Source organism: Triplophysa rosa, linkage group LG11, assembly GCF_024868665.1.
Source record: "Triplophysa rosa linkage group LG11, Trosa_1v2, whole genome shotgun sequence".
Taxonomy (NCBI): Eukaryota; Metazoa; Chordata; class Actinopteri; order Cypriniformes; family Nemacheilidae; genus Triplophysa; species Triplophysa rosa.
Window position 1 is genome coordinate 15,936,290 of NC_079900.1, and position 21,028 is coordinate 15,957,317.

At 38.1% G+C, this 21,028-nt stretch overlaps 3 protein-coding genes across 7 annotated transcripts; all 3 read left to right on the top strand.

Moving 5' to 3' along the window:
- The first annotated feature begins 308 nt into the window (after positions 1–308).
- Positions 309–2,092, top strand: si:ch211-198p11.6 (uncharacterized). Its single transcript, XM_057346600.1, has 4 exons — positions 309–452; positions 762–872; positions 955–1,092; positions 1,269–2,092. Exons 1-4 carry the CDS (start codon positions 450–452, stop codon positions 1,353–1,355), a joined length of 339 nt encoding a protein of 112 aa, XP_057202583.1. The 5' UTR covers positions 309–449; the 3' UTR covers positions 1,356–2,092.
- Positions 2,093–2,603: 511 nt separating this feature from the next.
- Positions 2,604–7,360, top strand: aldoaa (aldolase a, fructose-bisphosphate, a). Of its 3 annotated transcripts, none has more exons than XM_057346882.1 (7): positions 2,604–2,722; positions 5,372–5,490; positions 5,579–5,845; positions 5,943–6,103; positions 6,196–6,454; positions 6,537–6,736; positions 6,867–7,360. In XM_057346882.1, exons 2-7 carry the CDS (start codon positions 5,379–5,381, stop codon positions 6,960–6,962), a joined length of 1,095 nt encoding a protein of 364 aa, XP_057202865.1. In that variant the 5' UTR covers positions 2,604–2,722; positions 5,372–5,378; the 3' UTR covers positions 6,963–7,360. The 3 variants fall into 3 exon arrangements, with proteins under 3 accessions (XP_057202865.1, XP_057202866.1, XP_057202867.1); XM_057346883.1 differs by lacking the exon at positions 2,604–2,722 and adding an exon at positions 4,815–4,929; XM_057346884.1 differs by lacking the exon at positions 2,604–2,722 and adding an exon at positions 5,195–5,239.
- An 857-nt stretch (positions 7,361–8,217) lies between these two features.
- prpsap2 (phosphoribosyl pyrophosphate synthetase-associated protein 2) lies at positions 8,218–20,949 on the top strand. Of its 3 annotated transcripts, XR_008963855.1 has the most exons (18): positions 8,218–8,497; positions 8,585–8,621; positions 8,702–8,798; positions 8,898–8,969; positions 9,052–9,131; positions 9,817–9,902; positions 9,994–10,066; positions 10,223–10,366; positions 10,460–10,605; positions 10,720–10,772; positions 11,184–11,252; positions 11,477–11,532; positions 11,688–11,781; positions 12,261–12,401; positions 12,502–13,720; positions 14,100–14,327; positions 14,489–14,541; positions 14,811–14,873. XR_008963855.1 is itself a non-coding variant. In XM_057346201.1 (11 exons), the coding sequence occupies exons 2-11, from the start codon at positions 14,226–14,228 to the stop codon at positions 18,811–18,813; spliced, it is 1,074 nt and encodes a 357-aa protein (XP_057202184.1). In that variant the 5' UTR covers positions 12,622–13,720; positions 14,100–14,225; the 3' UTR covers positions 18,814–20,949. The 3 variants fall into 3 exon arrangements, 2 of the variants coding, with proteins under 2 accessions (XP_057202184.1, XP_057202183.1); XM_057346201.1 differs by lacking the exons at positions 8,218–8,497; positions 8,585–8,621; positions 8,702–8,798; ... (9 more) ...; positions 11,688–11,781; positions 12,261–12,401 and adding exons at positions 14,974–15,146; positions 15,272–15,387; positions 16,454–16,509; ... (2 more) ...; positions 17,977–18,123; positions 18,655–20,949 and having other exon boundaries at positions 12,622–13,720; positions 14,100–14,308; positions 14,811–14,877; XM_057346200.1 differs by lacking the exons at positions 8,218–8,497; positions 8,585–8,621; positions 8,702–8,798; ... (9 more) ...; positions 11,688–11,781; positions 12,261–12,401 and adding exons at positions 14,974–15,146; positions 15,272–15,387; positions 16,454–16,509; ... (2 more) ...; positions 17,977–18,123; positions 18,655–20,949 and having other exon boundaries at positions 12,622–13,720; positions 14,148–14,308; positions 14,811–14,877.
- Positions 20,950–21,028: the final 79 nt, after the last annotated feature.

The window sequence follows — 21,028 nt, forward strand, 5'->3', positions numbered from 1 at the left end:
AAATGAAAATTTTGGAGTTAAAATTATTAAGAGATGGTTTGAATTTTGTTGTTGTTGATATTCATATGAGAATTTTTACATCTTGCTACATGGCTTTAAATGCTTTTAAGAAGCAATTATGAGGAATGTAATTACTTCATAGATACCATAATTACTGATAGTGTAATTTAAATACAAAGTTGATTTAAAGTAGCAATTATTTCAAGTAACTTCCCCAACACCGAATACGACAGTCTACTGCCAAACCAGTTTTTAGTATGAAATGAGTATGACCCTCCCAGCCCGCCGTACAGTCACCGGAAGTCGCATCTGTGTTGCCAGGACAACACCGATCATCAACTTCGCCACATTTAGCATCACGCTAACTGGAGTAAACATTTGTTTAAAAAATATTTGCTGAGATAACTTAAAACCCCAGTGAGTTGTATTGGGAATGCTGGGACGTTATAATGGTAAGTTTTTCTTAGCCTCGTTATTGACAAGATTAGTTTGTTAGAGAGCAACTCTTAAACATGCATCTAGCTGTAAAATAAAATCACTGCCATGACGGCTTTCACATAAATGCTCATTCTGATTCTGGGCGTCCCGTTTGATCTATATAAAAATGGGTATGGTTTCACAACATGGTTTCGATTTGTTAACAATAGTTTTGTTATGTTAGCTAATGCAGAACTAAATAACTTTTAGATTTTCGTGAGTATTAACACGTTGATGTTTTAATTCCTACCGCACTCTCTAACGTACATCATTTGCTATGTCAGGCTGTTCCTGTATGGGCTCTCTCCCTCCCTCTGCCTGCCATCATCATGATCTCAGTGGGGATCTATATGATTTTCCTTGCGGGTGTGTTGTGGTGTCATCACTGTCTCAAGGTAGAACTCATCATCAGATCATGGTCATTTTTATTTCCTCTCTTAAGTTTTCATTTTGTACCCTGGTTCTCTTTCCTCACAGGCCAAGTGTGATCCTCAGTGTTCAGATTGTTGCGCGAGTTTCTCTCCTTGTGAGTACTGTTTAGTGTGTGCCCAGTCATGTGATTGTCGTCCACCCTCCCTGCGCTCCTGTCTTGACTACTCCTGCCCTTCCCCTAATGTAAGTGACACACTGGCTATTATTCCCAGTTGTAGAGATGAACTTCATTCATACATTTAAACAGCAAACATCCCTGTAAATATGAATGTATATGACATTTATTATGATGATTTATATTAACACTGTATTATTTTCTGATTTTCTTGAGCTCGATTGTTTTTTCTTGTTTATTGCAGTGTGCGATGTGGGATTGTGCCTGTACCTGTCAACCTCCAGAGTGTGACTCCATCAACTGCTTCTGCTTTGAGATCAAGTTTAAGTAAAAGGATAAAGGGACCGTGGATGGCCCTCCTCACATTAAAAGATGCCTTAAAAACTGCTTAAGTCACAGTTAGCTTAGTTAGATAGTGTGTTCTGTAATGATTGGATTCTTTGGGAGACATTATTACATCCTTCCTAAAAACTTTCATCCTTTAGCATTAACATTTCAAACGTTTGAGAAGATTTTAGACGTGTTTATTAGCGTTTATTAGCTTTAGTTATTTTGGTAGAAAGAAAGAAGAGCTTTGCTGTGTGAAACCTATACAACACATTTTCAACAACCAGAGTGGAGTGTGGTTTTATGCACTGCCTTACTTTTAAAGAATTAAGTATACTTCTTGAACATCAATCAGTATACATTTCGATAAAACAGTTTAAAGTATTTATAATGTCATTGCATTTCTTTTCATAGTGTTTAGCAGTAATACTTAACGGGCAAGTTCACCCCAAAATGTTTTCTGGCATTTTTTCCAAGAAAGTGGATTGAAAAAGGTCTACTTCTATTTTGGGTTAACTATTCTTTAATTCTACTTTGTGCATTTCGTGTCTTTGGTAAATTTGATAGATGGTAAATTTGTAATGATGATTTTCCAGTGACATGTACCACTATACAAGTGCAATAAAAATCTAGTTCAGAAAGTTTACTAATGCAATTGTTTACAAAGCATCTTGTATGTATTTAATTTTTTAAAAGTATTTTTATAAGTGTACATTTTTTTAAAAGAATTAAAGATTTTTTACAAGGTGTTGTGTCCACTAGAGTTATTGGCCACCAAGCATTTATGTTAGAATTCACTTTGACATTTACATTGTCTTGGATTTATCTGGGGTGGGCATCATTTATTTTATCTTTTATTTGAAGCAAGTTTCTATTTTTTCTACGGTTTCCTATTGGCTCTGATAATGTAGAGAAGATATTTCAGAGAATAAAGGTCATGACATGACATAACGTGACAGTCACAGTAGATCCCGTTCCTGATGACAGAAGAGCATCACAGCAAAGCCAACTTCAGATTATTACTCTTCATCTATCGACCCCACCCCCATTTTATCATTGTTTACTTGTGATTGCATGGAATAATGTGTGTTTGTAGCAACTCCTTCAATAGCATAGTGCCCTGATTCTCTGTGTCTCTTTCTCTTTAACCTTTCTTTGCTGCATGCCGGGGAACGTGAATGTCACATCGCCCTTCTCCAGTTGCATCGTGGGCTTGTGTGCTGCTAAGATTAGCCCAGCCCACGGAATGTCAAAGGTCACATCATCTGAATAAATACAGGTCATCCAGCTTCAGACTTGCCACACAGTCTATCCAGATCTCCTCTGCCTCCATTCGGGGAGTTGCTTCAGCTTACCTTCATCCAGATAACGGTAAAAAGCATGCATTCTCCATTCTCTTTTGTTTTATAGTGCAAAATAATCAATTGGCATCTTCGAGTTGTATTCTGTAGTCACATTTAAATCAAATTATTTTTCACTGTTGCAAATTATGTTGTACTGTTGCACATTTTTATTGGTTTTGTAGCAAAAATTTACACTCAAATTTTAGTTAAAAGCTTTTTTGTCATTAATGAATTATGTATACAATCTTTATTGATTGTGCTTAGCATTCAACATCTTATAGATTTATAACTGGACTGCCTTCCTAAATCTTTTATGTGGGGTTCAGCTTGACCATGGGCTTTCAGCCATTGAAAGTGTCTATTTTTAATTTTGGCCTTTGGTTCAACGTAACATGAGTGGGGGTGTTAGAGGTGTTGCTGGAATGTTAAGAGCCTTGGAACTCAAGGTCCTGGTCCATTTTGCAATGGTCTAAAGATACATAAAATCACTACACAATGAGATATCTTTATAGAACATTGCTATTCACCATCTCTGTGTAATTGTGAAATGCTATGGGAGAAACCATGGTAACTAAACCTTCACCAGATGCAGACGGGGAAGTGAATTAATGTATATTATATATTGTATACATCATGTATATTGCACTGTTTGTATATTATATTACAATTTGTGTTACCTTCCACTTATATTTGTGTTCTATATCCTTATTCTATTCAATTCATTAAGAAATTCATTGTGTAAATGACAATAAAGGCTTTAAACATAATGAAGGCTGAAAACTTCAAAGGGGAATTTACAGTACCAAATACTCCTCGGCAATGCACGCGTATGCCAAGGTCATATGTATCTTCTTACATAGCGTACTACACTGTATAACAGGGGTCTTCAACTACTTTTCTTTGAGGGCCAGATTCCAAAAGTATAAATAGGATGCGGGCCAGTTTTTTTTTACCATATTCTCATTTCTTCTGTTATTTATTGCGTTTTGTTCCTTTTATACTGTTTTTGTTGCTGTTACTTATAGGCCATGATTAAAACATGCACACAAATATTGCATCCAGTATTTGTGCCTTTTCATGATATTAAAGTAAAAGGGATATTGTCATTTTAATTGTATTTTATATTCCTTAATGCGTTACTTTACCAAAAAAGTGCTACTAATTTACATCTCTCCAGTACAATGAGATGTGGGTGGCATTGTTTTTTCAAGAAAATATTTCTGAAGATATTTGGTTGAATTAATTAAAGTTAAATCAATAAAAGTAAAAAACATTCAACACAAAAGTAATCCCTGCCCCTTGTGACGTTAAATTAGCGTCTTATAAAGCGAGTCAATTGATCTGTGCAAGAAACTGAACGCTATTATCACATCTTCGGGTGAACACCGATCGCATTCATGTGCCCCACGCACTTATAGGGCAGATCCTTTGTAGTGCGAGTTCTGGGGGAGATGAACAGCTGTTTTTCGTAAATATAGCCGTTATACATAATGAATGCAGTAATAAAAACACCGTTTTCCCCTTATCTGAGACAACCGTTCAGGTGGTGTACCCTTCCTACAGTTAGCCTACTTTCAAGGGCACAAAACGCGTTTTCGAACACGACCTATCGCGTGCGCAAACCGATTGCCTGTGGCTGTGCAATGCATTGCTGATTATAACGTTGTAAATAACATTACGTTTCTTGGACTGACCGATCACATCGCTTTATAAGACGTAAAACATTATGAGCCGCGGGAATTACTTTCGTTTTGAATGTAGCAGCGTTTTGGGCTTTTAAAGATGTGGCGTCTCAGGAGGACGTGCATTTAAAACACACCGTTCTTAAAGTCTCTCCACTTATTTGAAATGTTAAGGCTGGCCAGGAAAAGATGATTTGCGTGCCGCATTTGACTAGTTGACTAGACCTGGTATATAACATCACCATGAGCTCTGTGTCTATCATGTGAAGCCAGTCACGTATCACAAAAACATACACCCGCCCCTAATTGAAGTCTAAATTGCGTCACTCTGAAACACGCCTCTTTAAGCACATCAGCCAATCAATGTCTCTACAGAAATAGCGTCACTTGATCTCCCGCCTTCTGCTCGCTATCAATCAAACCATTAGTTACGTCCTGATTGGCTAATATACGGGTCGCGTCATACATTATTTCCTTCATTGCAACTTCTTGCAACACAGGAAAATAGCGTGTTCGTTGAATGACCCTGTGCATCGTTAACCGCAGTCAATTGGTAAGTGTTTCTTTATAACATAAATTGCCGATATCTAAGTGAGACGAAAATATCGATCGAAGCAGGATGCTAGTCTTTCGCTAGTCGATTTTTTGCGTTTTCCGTTACTATTCAAATAGTTTATTTTACAGTTATGTCTAGCGTGCCGTACAAGGTCACTCATTGTAACATCTCAAGAACGTGTCGAGTGGGGACTCGTTAACAAAATACGTTAGTTACTAAGATGCATTTTAATTAGTAAAAAATAAATGATTTCCTTCATCAGAAAGGTGTTACACACGCCCATCTGAACACGTTGACCTTTACTCGGGTATGGTCATCACTTCATTTTACGAGCATTTGTTCGTTTTATTGTCTTTTTTTTACTATTTAATATTCTAATTTATTGTTTGTGTAATCTGAGCTATCTTCATCTCATCATCCCATATCTCTCTCTCCCCAGAGTCAAAATGCCGCACGCTTATCCATTTCTCACCCCTGACCAGAAGAAGGAGCTGAGCGATATTGCTCTCAGGATTGTTGCCCCTGGCAAAGGCATTCTGGCTGCCGATGAGTCTACAGGTACATCTTTGGTTAAATATCTAATAGGCAGTTTTGCCCACTTACACCTTCTCTTGTCTAATACTTTCTTACTGCTGACATTCTGCAGGTAGCGTAGCAAAGCGATTCCAGAGCATCAATGCTGAGAACACAGAGGAGAACAGGAGGTTGTACCGTCAGCTGCTCTTTACTGCAGATGACAGCATCAAGCCCTGCATCGGTGGAGTCATTCTCTTCCATGAGACTCTCTACCAGAAGACAGATGATGGCAAACTTTTCTCCCAGCTCCTTAAGGAGAGGGGCATGGTAGTTGGCATCAAAGTGGACAAGGGTGTTGTCCCCCTGGCGGGCACCAATGGAGAGACCACCACACAAGGTGAAGAGCTGTGTTTTTGAGAAATACCCCAAAGGTTTAGAGTCTGTCAATACCCTAGAGAAGTTAACTTTATTCTTCCAATTTCTTTCTGTCGCAGGTCTGGATGGTCTGTATGAGCGCTGTGCCCAGTATAAGAAAGATGGTGCGGACTTCGCCAAATGGAGGTGTGTGCTGAAGATCACCCCCACAACCCCCTCTAGCCTCGCTATCAAGGAGAACGCTAATGTGCTTGCCCGTTACGCTAGCATCTGTCAGATGGTGAGACACTCACAGACGCATATCCACACAGAATAATCATAAAAATGAATGTGGTTGTTTTATTACAATTTTTTTTAATGCTTTTTCCTCAGCATGGCATTGTGCCCATTGTGGAGCCTGAGATTCTGCCTGATGGCGATCATGACCTTAAGAGGTGCCAGTATGTGACCGAAAAGGTTCTGGCTGCCATGTACAAGGCCCTGTCAGAGCATCATGTGTACCTAGAGGGCACTCTTCTCAAACCCAACATGGTAACTGCCGGGCACTCCTGTTCCCATAAGAACACTCCCCAGGAGATCGCCATGGCGACTGTCACAGCTCTTCGCCGCACTGTTCCTCCCGCTGTGCCTGGTTAGTTAATAACTTGAATTACTCGCATACACATGGTTACAAGGGATGCCCGCATCCTAATTTTTTCATCTTATAAAAACAGGTATCACCTTCCTGTCTGGAGGCCAGAGTGAGGAGGAGGCCACACTCAACCTGAACGCCATGAACCAGTGTCCCCTGCACAGGCCCTGGGCACTCACCTTCTCCTATGGCCGTGCCCTGCAGGCGTCTGCACTCAAAGCCTGGGGTGGCAAGAAGGAGAATGGCAAGGCATGCCAGGCGGAGTTTATAAAGAGAGCTGTTGTAAGTATGGGTACAGTCTTGAATAACAGCAGCAACAATGTTTAAATGTATTCAAAGCCTAAGTGTATAGATGAGTTGAATCAGTTGGCAGTGGAGCATTATTTTATAACATTTCTATTCTCCTCTACAGAACAACAGCCAGGCCTGTACTGGGAAATACGTGTCTACAGGAGAGAAGGGTGCTGCTGGTGGAGAGTCTCTCTTTGTGGCTAACCACGCCTACTAAACACCAAGAGGCCTTTTATAATTCAATGTTATTCCTGAAAAATCATGAAACCCAACTGCACGAAATGCTCTGAACTCCATTATTTGACCCATTCCCTTTTCATTCAATGTTTGTTACTTCTATTTGTGAAGCAAAACTTTGGAAATCTGGTGAGATGAGGCCTAAAGTATTTATATTAATGAGTAAATGTAATATAATAACTTGAATTTAGATGTTTTCAGCCCAGTAATTCTCTCTCTTCCACCTTTTAGCACTCCCATGTGTGCTACTGTCACTTTGTGAAACGTTGCAATTGTACTAGTAGTTACGTATTTGACTTGTACAAAGCACACATGCCTTTCGGAGGGATGTTGTTTATTATGACACTGAAAAAATATTAAAGTATCTCTCACAGCTGACCTCAGTTTTCTAGTTTGTTTGCGTCAAACTGTTCTGTGGTTTTATGTTGGTATTCTTATTTGTAATGAAATTGATTATTTTTGGTCATCTTATGAACTGTGCTGGACGTGATTGTAGATCAAGACTGTTGGCTAAAAAGCAATCAAGAACATTGAAATTCTGATATTTACCATAAAAATATGTGTACCATGTTCAGGAGGTCTGTCTCCCCATGACATACAGTACTTAACAGAAAAATCATTTTAGAGTTACTTATAAACAGTAAAACATCTTTAATATGAAAACTAATTTACCTTCCAAACTAAATTAAGGAGCCTTGCTGTTTGTACTTGTCTTGCACTGTGTTGTTCGTTAATAACAGAATATTACCTTGCTTGCTTGCAAAAGTGAGTATATATACTGTACATTTAAGTAGCCCATTAAAGTTTTAAAGGGGCAATACAAATTCTGTCTTCATTTATTCACCCATAAGTTGTTCCAGATCTGTATAAATGTCTTGTAGTCATTGGTGGAAGCCAAGAACTGTTTGGTTACAAGCATTCTTCCAAATATCTTTCTCTGTGTTCATCAGAGCAAAGAAATTCATACATATTTGGAACAATTTGAAAGTGAATAAATGAAGACAGAATTATAATTTTTGGATGAATTGTTCTTTTAACCCCTGTACACCATAGTGGAAGATATTCCACTTTTATTTCCAATAAAAATTATGAACTGTAAATATTTTATTTCTTTGTGTAATACTTAATAATCATTTGTAATTAAATTGTAATTATTTGTTCTGTGCGTTGACAAACGGTGAAACGGTGTTGTGTGGCAGAACTGTTTATGTCTCCTTGCAGAGCGCAGTCGGACGTGTTTCTGTGTTGCACCTCTTGCTGTGATTAGTGCTGTTTATGTCAATTTACGTCAATATGACATATTGAAAGTGGATTAGAATGGACCCGTTTCGCTTTGGTTTTTATTTTGTTGACATAACATCTCTTCAGATGAGCTATGGTCATACCGACATACCTTTTTAATAATAAGTGTATTTTATGGAAGTTTGCGGCTAAACGTCGAGAGATATAAAGTGTTCGCAATGGATCAAGCTGACAGTGTAAACTCTGACCCTGTCGGTATAACTGACGGTGAAGGTGGGCTACTAATGTCGGCTTTAACATTGCAATCAGTTATAAAAATAAAACGAATAGGCATTTTAACATAAGAGATTATTTCGCCAGGTCGTGTTCAGCGATGGAGGAATTGTATTGGGTTTTGGTATGTAACGTTACATCTTCTGTCTGTGTAACTGTGAAAAAGTGATTAAGTGAAACAATAATCATTATCTCTTTCTCTAGGTTGTTGGGGCTTTGTAATAACTTTGGATATGTGGTAATGCTGAGTGCTGCTAATGACATCTTGAAAAAACAAGAATCCCAAAACACAACAGCACATGTAAGCATTTTCACTGCTTGACTTTGATGGCATTGACATAAAACTTAATTCTTGTCATGTCAATGGATATTCTTGTTTTTGATCCTCTTTACCCCTCAGGCTTTGATTAATGTAGAAACGATGAACAGCAGCAACAGCAGCCGCTATGACTGCAATCCTGTGTCCACTGCAGTAAGTCTTGTCATTCACATTTAAGCCTATGTTTGCTCCCTAAATTACCTTATGTTATATTTCTCTTTACGTCTATTTTTAGGCTGTGCTGCTGGCTGATATACTACCCACCCTCATAATCAAACTCACAGCACCTTTCTATATACACAAAGTGCCTTATGGGTAAAGTTGACACATGCTTATTTGATGTTTAACTACAAACTATCCATCCATATATTTACAGTGCTACAATACAAATTTATTAGACCGCCACCACCCAATCGAAACTAACAGTATTGGTGATTACCAAAATATATTTTTTTAATGTTTCTGTAATGGTTAATCCAGCAGTATACTAAAATAAAATGATTGTTGTTATGCATGAATTTTCGAATTTAATGATTTACATGAAAGCAGAAAAATAGTAATGCACTTTATGATTTTTTTATTCAGATGCCAAATTACCTTCAATAGCAACAGAGACTGTGGGAAATTCCTTAAAAACAATGCCATAAAAAAGAGCAAGCTCAAGGCAAAAGAAGGCCATACAAAAGATGTTTTATATGTTTATATGTGAATAACACTATTTTGTCAATTCAGTTTGATATTTGAATAATAAATGAAAATAAAATGTTTATTTTTAAGCAAGTTTTTGACAGATTCTTAACAAAATTGTGCTTTCTCTTTATTATGACAGGTGGTCTAATAAATTTGTTAATCACTGTAGGTATTAGAGTGATCGTGTTTAAACTATAGTGCTGGTAACCACTTAAAAGACAGCTTTAAATAATTTACTATCTTATTGATTATTAATATTACTATTATTTTATAATATTCATATTTTCTTTTAACTTTTATTTATGAATAGTTTCCGTGTCTTGGTGTGTTTCATCACGGCAGTAGTGAGCTTCCTGATGGTGTCCTTCTCTTCAACCGTATTGATGAGCATATTTGGTAATAAGTGTTTGTGTGTGTGTTTGTCCTGCTATTGAACTGCAGTAAGAAATGATCAAATGTTTAGTTAAATCTTGGAATCTTTCCTCAGGTGTTGTCTTTGCTAGTGTTAGTGCAGGATTGGGGGAGCTCTCCTTTCTCTCCCTGTCTGTGTTTTTCAACAGGTACAGCCTCCTAGAAATCCATCTTTTTAACTATCCAGAAAATTACTGTGTGCAGTATAAAAAACACAGATCTTTTTCTAATACTATATACTTACTTAATCCTAATTCTTTGATTTCACTGCTTTTGAAATTGTATTCTTATAATATTTCTTTAAGAAATGTGTTGAATGGCTGGGGGTCTGGCACAGGGGCAGCAGGGGTTGCCGGAGCACTTCTCTACTCTGTGTTTACACAGGCTGGTCTGACACCCCGAATTTCTCTCATGATTATGCTGGTTGTCCCTGTTATTTTGGCAGTCAGGTCAGAAGAACTTTCTTAACTTTCATATATACCTGTGGAGAAATGTTTGTGTGAAAATCTTGACTACTCTTTTCTTTCCATTGTCTCTTCTAGCTATTTCTTCCTGCTAGCGTTTCCAACTTCATTTCCACAGTGGACGCGCAGTGAGGTTAGTCACAATTCTTCAGCTGTGGAGAATGTTCAGGAGAGACGTCCTTTAATTGAGGAGGTGGCTGATACAGAACATCAAGAGGAACAAGGTGATGGGTTTTGGTCATTTTTAGATGGCTTGTGAAAATACACCTGTCCAAGTCAATGATGTATAATGAATCATTCTGATAACTGTACATTCCATGTTCTTTTACTTTTAACAGAAGGCAAGCACATCATACCTCTGTCCTTCATTGACAAACTAAACATCATCAAAGTAAGCTTTGTGATTTATTTGGTCCTTAGTTTTGTGTTTCTTTTCTGCTCAAAAGAATAAAAAATAAAATAAAAAGGGTTGGGTGTCTGTCATGTGCATGGCTTGTAGCTAATGGCTGGAATACACTACAAGACTTTTAAAATCTGAACAGATTTTTGTAAAATTAGACATCATACACTTGCAGACTTTTAGAAAGTTTCAGATAGAAACACACTAACTGATCAAATCTGCAGACTGGCACAGACTTTCTGCAACAAGTCCAGACTGAAAATCTGGGCAAAATCTGAGCAAAAGTCTTGTAGTGTATTTTAGCCTTAAGTTGCACCTTGTTGTGTTGCAGTGCGGAGTGCACTTTTTTTTCCATTTTATTTCTTTCTTCGGTATGTGTGCTCACCTATTTTATTCCTTTAGGGTCTTCTGAAGTTTATTGTACCACTTGGTTTGGTTTACTTCGCAGAGTATTACATTAACCAAGGACTGGTGAGTGTTGTCTGTACTGCCTCTACTCTGGTTTATTCAGACAAATACTGTAAAATTACCTGTCATCAATCTCTCTCTCTCTCTCTCTCTCTCTCTCTCTCTCTCTCTCTCTCTCTCTCTCTCTCTCTCTCTCGCTCTCTCGCTCTCTCGCTCTCTCTCTCTCGCTCTCTCTCTCTCGCTCTCTCTCTCTCGCTCTCTCTCCCACGCGCACACACACACATTAGATGGAGCTGCTCTACTTCCCTGACTCCCGTCTCTCGCATCCAGAACAATATCGCTGGTAGGTTGCATATCTATTTTAATTTCTTTTAATTATATTTTTAGTGGCTCCTACTGAAACAACAGTCAACATACTAGAATGTTGTTCAATAAAAAATAATAAATGGTGTTTTTGATCTTGTGCGATAGAAATGTATTACCGACTCTATTTTGCAGGTATCAGACACTTTACCAGATTGGTGTGTTTTTTTCCCGCACTTCCCTGTTCTGTTTCAAGATCAGGAAAATCTTGCTATTTTGTCTCTTACAGGTAATAGTTGCATACTTCTACAATTAATAGTTCAACCAATATGGGTTTTCAATGGCTGATGCCAATGACAGTATCTTGAGAGTCTGTGATATATGATGATGGATATAAAATGTAAGTTAGATTTGATACTGCATATAGTACATAGTACATACTTGTGTAACAGGACTGTCAAAGTGCTACAGAATACATAATACAATTTATCGATATCATAAAAGCATAAAACGAATTTTACATAAGACATGCTACAAAATTCACTAAAACATTCAAAGACAGATTTTTATTTTTTATTATTATTATTGTTAGGGGTATTGATAGATTTGGGAAATAATCTTCAATGTTAATCTTCCATAACACATTGCTGATTATTTCAAAATGCCCATATGTTGGCTGAATTATTGTCCTTGTTATATTATGTATACTAAAATGTTATTATTTTTGTAGTGCTCAGATTTCTCTCGCTCTCACGTTTTCTCTTTCAGTGTGTGAATGCTGTACTGTTGAGTGTCGCAGTATACTACCAGTTCTTGCCAAACCCATGGGTGGTTTTTATTATTGTCTTTTATGAGGGTCTGTTGGGAGGAGCAGCGTATGTAAACACCTTCTATTTCATCAGCAAGGAGGTATGTGAACCTCACTCAAGTCATTCTGTACTTTGATTTAGAGACACATGTAGCCATCAATAGTCCACAGTGCTTACATATACATTGTGTCTTTGAACAGACTGCTGACCGTGAGAGAGAGTTCGCCATGGCTGCAGCAAGTGTAGGGGACAGTCTGGGAATTGCTCTTTCTGCAGCCGCTTCCTTCCCTGTTCACCATTACTTCTGCTCATTATGAGAGAATGAGAGAGAGTGATATTAATATGTTGGTCAACCTTTATGCCTAAAACGATTGTGTGTGCGTGTGTGTTTCAAAAAACACCCTGGCTGGTGCTTTTAAAATATGAGAAAATTTCCTTTGGGTACTAAAATAGCGTGATTTACTTGCATATATGTTTTACCATTACCATCAGGATACTGGAATCATGTGTGTTTAAACTAATTCATTTTCAGTGTTAAAACATTTTAGTTGTGATATTGATTGTGTGTTGCTTTTATGACCCTTATGAAAAACTGGCCAACTAGTGTCTGATATGTTTAGTCCTCCGTTTATAACGTTCTTTCATTTCCCTTTTGTGGCTAATGTAGTCTAATGGCCTCACCCTAGGTTTTGCAATTGAATCTAGTCAGCAAACACAAACTCGTGCAATCACTGTGTGTGGCTTTTTACCATGATCTGCAAAACTCAGCTTTCATTTCCTGTTTCAATTATTTTTCTACAGGTTTTTATAACGGTGTTAGCATAGAAAAGGAACAGAGGATGAAGTGCTACAACTGAACTTCACGTCATAACGTTATTTTAAACAAATAATTATTATGACCACTAGATGGTAGTATGCAGGCATAGTAAGTAGGTGTAATCGTTAATGTAACGAGCTGTCGTTCTGTAAGCAAAAGCTGATGATAATAAACATCGAAATCCTGCTTGCACATTTATTCATGTGAGGTCAACTGAAAAGAAACTCTTACGTCAATAAGATTTTCGTATTGTTAAAAAAAATCTAAATGAGCTTTGGACTCGTGAGGAACAATAGTGAAACATAACAGAAAAATGTGATCCTTAACATAAATTCATCAAGTGTACAATGTTTATTAGAATTATAAATCCGGCTGTACCCCCAGATAATTGAGAAAGTAAAATAATAGAAATTTCTCTGAAATTCTAACACATAAATGAGAGTATAAATCACATACGATTAAAGTAAATGAGACCACTTGATTCAGACTTTTATTTTGAAGCGCCGTGCGTCTAGTGGGTATCTTGGGTACTTTTCACGTTGTTGCATGTGATTCAGCAACGTTCAACCAGTCGAAGAGCTCTAATAAAAACATTAAAACTGGTGAGATTTGTTGATTTTTTCAGTTCACGGCATAAAACCATAAATATGGTATATGTAACGCCAATATAATTGAAGCTGAACTCATCCTTCCCACTCTCTATTTACGGTAGATATGTAGGCAGTTAGCTTAGCAACTTAAATGATAACGTTACAGTAAGGTAGTCTCGAAATTGTGTTTTTGTTTACGTTTAGGTCATAAATCGAAATTTAGTTGTGCTTTAAAGAGTGCTTATTGACAGACGGTTTTACACCTGATCACTGGTCAAGATCACCTTTTACACAAAGTCTGGTTTATGTAAATCTATGGGGAGTTAGTTCTCCACGTCATAGTGCGATGCTTGTTCTGTTTAAGCATGCCACCATCCCTCTGTGCTTACAGGAAGTGTCTGGTGTTAAACTCACAATGTGCCTGTGGTCCTGTTGTTAGGAAGGGCTCAGCAGTGCCTGGGTGCCCAGGGAGCCACTGCCTGAGTCCCAAGAGGTAGATACCAAAAAACGACAGGACATGAGTGCTGCCAAAGGAGGCCTGGTCATCTTCACAGCCAACTCCAACCCCTCCAGCAGAGAGCTAGGGAAGAGGATAGCTGAGTAAGTTCTCATTGGAAATGTAAGAATCTCAAGGATTAATAAGTACGTATTTTTTATGTATGCTTTGGATAAAAGCGTCTGCCAAATGCATAAATGTAAATGTAATACATGTATGTTTCTTCACTGTGATTTTTGAGGTGTGTTTTAATCATATTCCTCTGAACTTTCATTCTTGAACAGAAGGTTGGGAGTTGAACTTGGGAAGGTGCAGGTCTATCAGGAAGCTAACAGAGGTAAAGCCGTCTTTTTAGTTTTCATTACATTGTCTGCTATTTAGTATACACCTGCGATGACTTCTGCTGCTGGCTAAAGAGTGATTTTGTCTTTTTTGCATGCCATAATACGGTAGACAAATCAGCTCGTATCAGCGCTACTGTTTTGTGACAGGCTTTGTTTTGGGTTAAGCTTGCGTATATTGAAATGGGCGTATGCCAAAACTTGCCAAAAGGGTTAGATGGACCAAAAGGAAAATGAAAGTAAGATTTGCTTTGTATCCCCACAGAAACACGGGTCCAAATTGAAGAGTCTGTGCGGGGTAAAGATGTCTTCATCATCCAGACTGTGTCCAAGTAAGAAGCTGTAATACACAACAATAGGAGTCAGTTGTAAATTAAGTTTCTTAAATCAGAATCTTTAAAAACTAAACAGGCTTTATTCATCTGCAGGGATGTTAACACCACCATCATGGAGCTGCTCATCATGGTGTACGCCTGCCGGACTTCCTGTGCACGGAACATCATCGGTGTCCTTCCCTATTTCCCCTACAGCAAACAGTGCAAAATGAGAAAGAGAGGCTCCATCGTCTCGAAGCTTCTTGCCTCCATGATGTGTAAAGCAGGTGAGTCTGTCATGGATGTCAGAATTTTAGACAGAATTGCCCCTCCCTAAATTAAGCTTTAAGGGTAAATGTGGTTTTTCTCATTTGCTTTGTCTGTTCTTTCCGACCATCGTGGCTCCGAGCAGGTCTGACTCATCTCATTACTATGGATTTGCATCAAAAGGAAATCCAGGGTTTCTTCAACATTCCAGTTGACAATCTTCGGGCCTCGCCATTCCTGCTACAGTACATCCAGGAAGAAGTAGGTCCTTATGTAATGCTTCTTAAGAACTCATTTGCATGAACTCCACAACTCATCTGGATAGTTGTTATTCCTGTATTGCTGTCCTTTAAACCCCTCAGATTATTCAGTGATATTCCACGTTTTTGTGTATGAGAATGGCATCAGTTAATACGCTTTTTCACTTTGTTGCGCAAAATTAAAGTAAGGTTTAAGCCAAGCTGACACTACGGGACTGTGAGACTACTTGAATTTCTATGGCGTTCATCTTCTTGTTGTAGCAGCACTCACACTACACAACACAACGCAGACAAAGTGCACTAACAACAAGACCTTGGTCGAGGAGCAGATGCAACCAACAGCGAAAACACTTCCCACATCGCGCTAACTTCTAGTTTGATGCTGGATGGCAAACGAGTTGTTAGTGCGTTTACGCCATCCACTGGAGTGGAGCGTGAAACATTGAAGTGTTATTAAAGGGTTTTCCATATTCTGTTATTACAGACTATATTATATGCTTTAGGATAGTTTAAAATAGCTCTATGTCTGTTATACCAGCCATTTAACACTGTAATATTTATAAATATATGCCAGCAGTTTTTAATTCCTCCACGCAATAATTTGACGTAAACCTTCTGCACTGTGATCGGCTGGATTAGCTCCACAGTGTTACACACAACGAGATCACTTGGCAATAAGATCAAGCAGGTTTGAAAATATCGTAGCTTCTGGGATAGCTCGTGACAGGTCCGGATCACTTTGCTGACCTGCTTATACTTAGTGAGCTTCGGCGACCGAAATGTGCACCGATTTGGTCGCGATCCAAGGGTTTTGTCGCAGACCTTGGAAATCTGTCCGCGACAGCAAAATCCAGCCAAACATCACGTAGTGTGAGCTTGCCCTTACTGACACTGGCACTTTCTCCCAGACTTTATTGCTGAATAAATTCATCCACTCAAGATTTTTTATTCATGCCAGGTCTCATGAACTTCATTTTCTCCCTTGCTCAAATGGAAGGTCATGCACAGGTAGCCATTAGTTAATAATGAGACTGTGAGGCCTTAATGTTTTTTTTTTACTTTCCCAGATTCCTGACTACAGAAATGCTGTAATTGTGGCCAAATCTCCTGCATCAGCCAAAAGGTACGTTTCTTTCTTATTTGTGCTGTATAACGTGGATTCAGTAGACATCACATTTAGTCAATTAAAGGGGTCATATGACACGGCTAAAACGCATATTACCGTTTGTTTTAGATGTTTACACAATTTAAGGTTAAAAATGCTGTATTTTCCACATACCGTGCATGTTTGTATCTCCTCTTTCCCCGCCTCTCTGAAACGCATGGATTTTTAACAAAAAAAGCGAGGTGTGCTATGATTGGCCAGTTAACCAGTGCGTAGTGATTGGTCGAATACTGCAAGCGTGTGACGGAAATGTAACGCCTCTTACCATATTTGGAACATCAGGTTCCAAAGCAATTGTACTGGCAGGTACGCCCACCTTACTTGCGTATACATTTGGGCGGTCTTAGTCAAATCATACCACGAACTGACGTAGATTTGTGGGGGTGTGGTTACACGAGGTGTTTCAGGCAGGTCTGGGTGAGCATTCACTTTTAGATAGAATGCATCTTTTGTTCCGACACTTTCATTTTTGCAATTTTACGTGTCTAATACATGCATGGACAACTTATAACACACCAAAGACACAGAAAAACACATATTCGTGCCATATGACCCCTTTAAAAGATGCTTTTATCTGAAATCTTTGTCAGATGGTTATTGTAATGTGTTGTGCAGATCTTTTACCACTTTTGTATTTGTTCTGTAGTTTTAACCTAGTCCCCAGATTTATTTCGAGATATGTCTGTTTGCATGTTTGGTTTGATAAAAGCATTAAGTAGAGCCAGATGTTAATTTGGTTCAAACTTGAGCACATGAACTCTTGTCTTCCTCTCACAGGGCCCAATCATTCGCTGAAAGATTACGTCTGGGCATCGCTGTTATCCACGGTGAAGCCCAGGCTGCCGAATCGGACCTAGTGGATGGACGCCATTCCCCACCCACTGTCAAAAACATGGGGGCCATTCATCCAAGCCTAGAGATACCTTGTGAGAATCTCACTTCATCAATCTTACGTCATTCAGACTCTTTCTCTCAGTTACCCAAGACTTAAGAGTTTGTATCAAGCTGTCTTTTCTTTTTTGCATAGTGCTAATTCCCAAAGAAAAACCTCCAATCACTGTGGTGGGTGATGTGGGTGGACGAATCGCCATCATAGTGGTGAGTGGTGGGATGATATTTGAAGAGGTTGGTTCCAAAATGAGATAACAGATGAGATAAAACTTCTCAAAAATCATGTTTTTTATTATGTTAGCATGTTTTTATTGTGTTTAATTGTGTTAGTTAGCTGTATTTTTTTTGTTATTGTGGCTTAAATCAAAACAAACCAACTGCAGTTTGATTTATGTTCATTGGAATGCACAAATAAAAAGTTTTTTTAAAACGGAGTTATCTCATTTTGGAACGAAACTCTTCATTTGTTTTCCTCCGTTCAAGGTGGTTTTTCTGAGTCATTGCTTTTAATATTCCATTTTTTGTTATCTTCAGGATGACATCATCGATGATGTGGATAGCTTTCTAGCAGCAGCTGAAACACTGAAAGAAAGAGGTGCCTACAAGATCTTCGTCATGGCCACCCATGGAATCCTGTCTTCTGATGCACCTCGACTAATAGAGGAGTCGGCCATTGATGAGGTCATTATTTCATCTTATTATATGTAGGCCCGGTTTCACAGACAAGGCTTAAGGCTAGTCCCAGACTTAAATGAATGTTTGAGCTGTCTCAACTGAAAATAACTTGCCCTAACATATCGTAAAATATGTCAGTGCCATTGTTTTGTCTGAAGATTCACATAGGTAATGTTTCTTTCTAAAGCATTTTTATAAAAGTGACTCAAATATCCTAATTCAACTAAGGCATAGTCCTGGCTTAAGCTAAGCCTTGTCTATGAAACCGGGCCATAGTGTTGCAATAACTTGTGGTATAAAGATCAACTCTGTCATCATTCCCTCGCTCTCATGTTATTCTTCCTTGGAACAGCCTTGATATCTTTATGCTTTTATTATATGGAATGCAGTGACATGCTTCCTCATTTATTCAGTTGTGTTCCATGGAAGAAAGTGGTCAGTCCTACAGGTTTGGAACGACTGTTTCCTTTAAGAATCACAACTGTGTTGTTACCATCAATTCTGACATTTCTGTTGCTGTCATGTTGTGTTGTACAGGTAGTCGTGACCAACACCATTCCACATGAGATCCAGAAACTTCAGTGCCCTAAGATAAAGACAGTGGACATCAGCATGATTCTGTCTGAAGCCATTCGCCGGATCCACAACGGAGAATCCATGTCCTACCTGTTCCGTAATATAGGCTTGGATGATTAACAAGGCCAACTATCTAACATGTGCAAAGAGGTCAAGATTTTTCAGTCAGTTAAAGCTATAGCATGTGTCATTAACATTTTCGCCAATCAAATCCATCATACATTGTTTTATGTGTAATACGTTGAAATAATAATTGTGTTCTCAAATGGCCACCAAACAAGCACTGAGCTGTCACATGAGTCTGGTGTTCCTGACACTTGACCTCTTGATGACCTCTCATTTTAATTTTAAATGACATCATTCTTTTTATCTACTGTAGTTTATTCATTGAAGGAGGGTGAGCACTGCTGTATGGTCAACAATATGTTAACCATGTATGAGAGATGAATGCTGTTACATATCATGTCAGTGCCTCATCTGTGTTATTCTTGTGCCACTAGATGTTTGTGTGTAGCTGTGTGGAAAATGCTGACAGCGCTTATATTTAATTCAGATTTTTATTTAAAGGTAAATCAAATGCAAGGTACATTCATAGTCTTCAACTTAAAATTGCACTTAAAATTCCTAGTTAGGGTAGAAGCTAAAGCTTCATAATGTACTTGACTGAATGCTTCTCCTGCTTCTAATATATTAAAATCATTAGCTTTTTTCGTTTTGCCATTAATGGGACTACAGAAGAGTTCTTTCCTCATAAATGTTTGTTTATGGCTGCCAGAATCCTTAAATATCTTGCCTATGAGAACTTCTTCGTTTTCAAGTGAAGTGCAGGGTTTTTGTTATGTAACTAATATTTCAGGCTTTTATATTTATTCACTTGATGCACTTGATGACAATAAATAAAAGTGAAAGAGTTTTATGTATGTATGTTATAGATCCCTTTATTGAGTCTGGCAGGTTTTATAAATTAACAAAGTGTTTGGACTTTGTTGTACAATTCGAAGCCAGAGTTCAGAAACGTGCTTATTTTAAAGATGTTGAACTGTTCACTGCTCTTCAGCTTATTTTAAAATGCATCTATATGATTTGCCAGCAAAGGTCACTCATCATTTCCCTTTACACATTTCTTAATGCCAAACAAGTCTGGCAAATGCATAAATGACTTGCATGATGCTGAAATGATTAGTTGTTCATCCTGTTCTCATCTGCTTTTGTCAAACAGAATAATAAAAGGGTGTGTTTTTGAAAAAAAAATCACAGCTTTGTATTTTAAATATTTTCTACAGGTTTGTTTTCATACTTTCCCATTTCATCAGATATACACTATAGCTTGTTCTTGTTTAGGTCAACCTTAGATTTCTTTGATCCAGCTATAATCATAAGTAGCCAGACAGTTTCATAGGGAAGTAACAAATCCTTGTGTTCTCTACACATTGTTACTGAAATCCAAAAGTGTCAAAGTTACAACAGTAACAAAAGCCACACAATGCATAAGCATGCATTGTTTCTCGGTTTGTATTTTTTGGATACATGAGTTCCTCCCATCACTCTGTAGTCGTCAATACTGGAATTGTGTAATGGGAAGTACATGTTAAACTGGCTGCAACGCAGAATAATCACAAACAATTACAAACAGTCTCAGGTTGGGTGTGAGATATAGTGGCGTTGAATTTATTGTTGGGCCTTTTAGCTAAGTGTCGGAATTTGCTTGCTGCTACTGATATGACTTGTATTTGCATGCTGCTATGTAATAAAACTGATGTTGACATTTGGGTGACTAATCTTACTTCCATGTAAAACACAGCAACGCTTGCTGTAAACCTTTTGATGTTTCACAGGAGTTGCATGAGATCATGGTGCATTGTGTGGTGTACATGTACCCTCCAGATCCCTACACTCTGCAAACGAACAACGTCTTGTATGCCATCGCAAAACGGGAAACAATCACGTACCTTCTCTGGATCGGTTCCACATTTGTGGAACGATCTGCCCACTGCTCCAAGATCAGCAGATTCTGTAGCCATAAGAATCGGCTGAAAACACATCTCTTCTGTTAGCACCTGACCGATTAGTTCTGACTTCTATCACTTTTCTACTCTTTCTATCCTTAAAAAAATGCTTTGCTTTGTATACTGTGATATGAGACCAGTTTTTACTTCACTTATGCTTTTTGTTGTCCTGTTGTTCCAATTGCTTCTATTGTCTACCTCATTTGTAAGTCGCTTTGGACAAAAGCGTCTGCTTAATGGAAATGTATTATAAGTTCCTGTTATAAAATCTATTATAAAATCCTAGTTCATTTTTACTGCGACTCCACTATGAAGCGAATATGATGCAT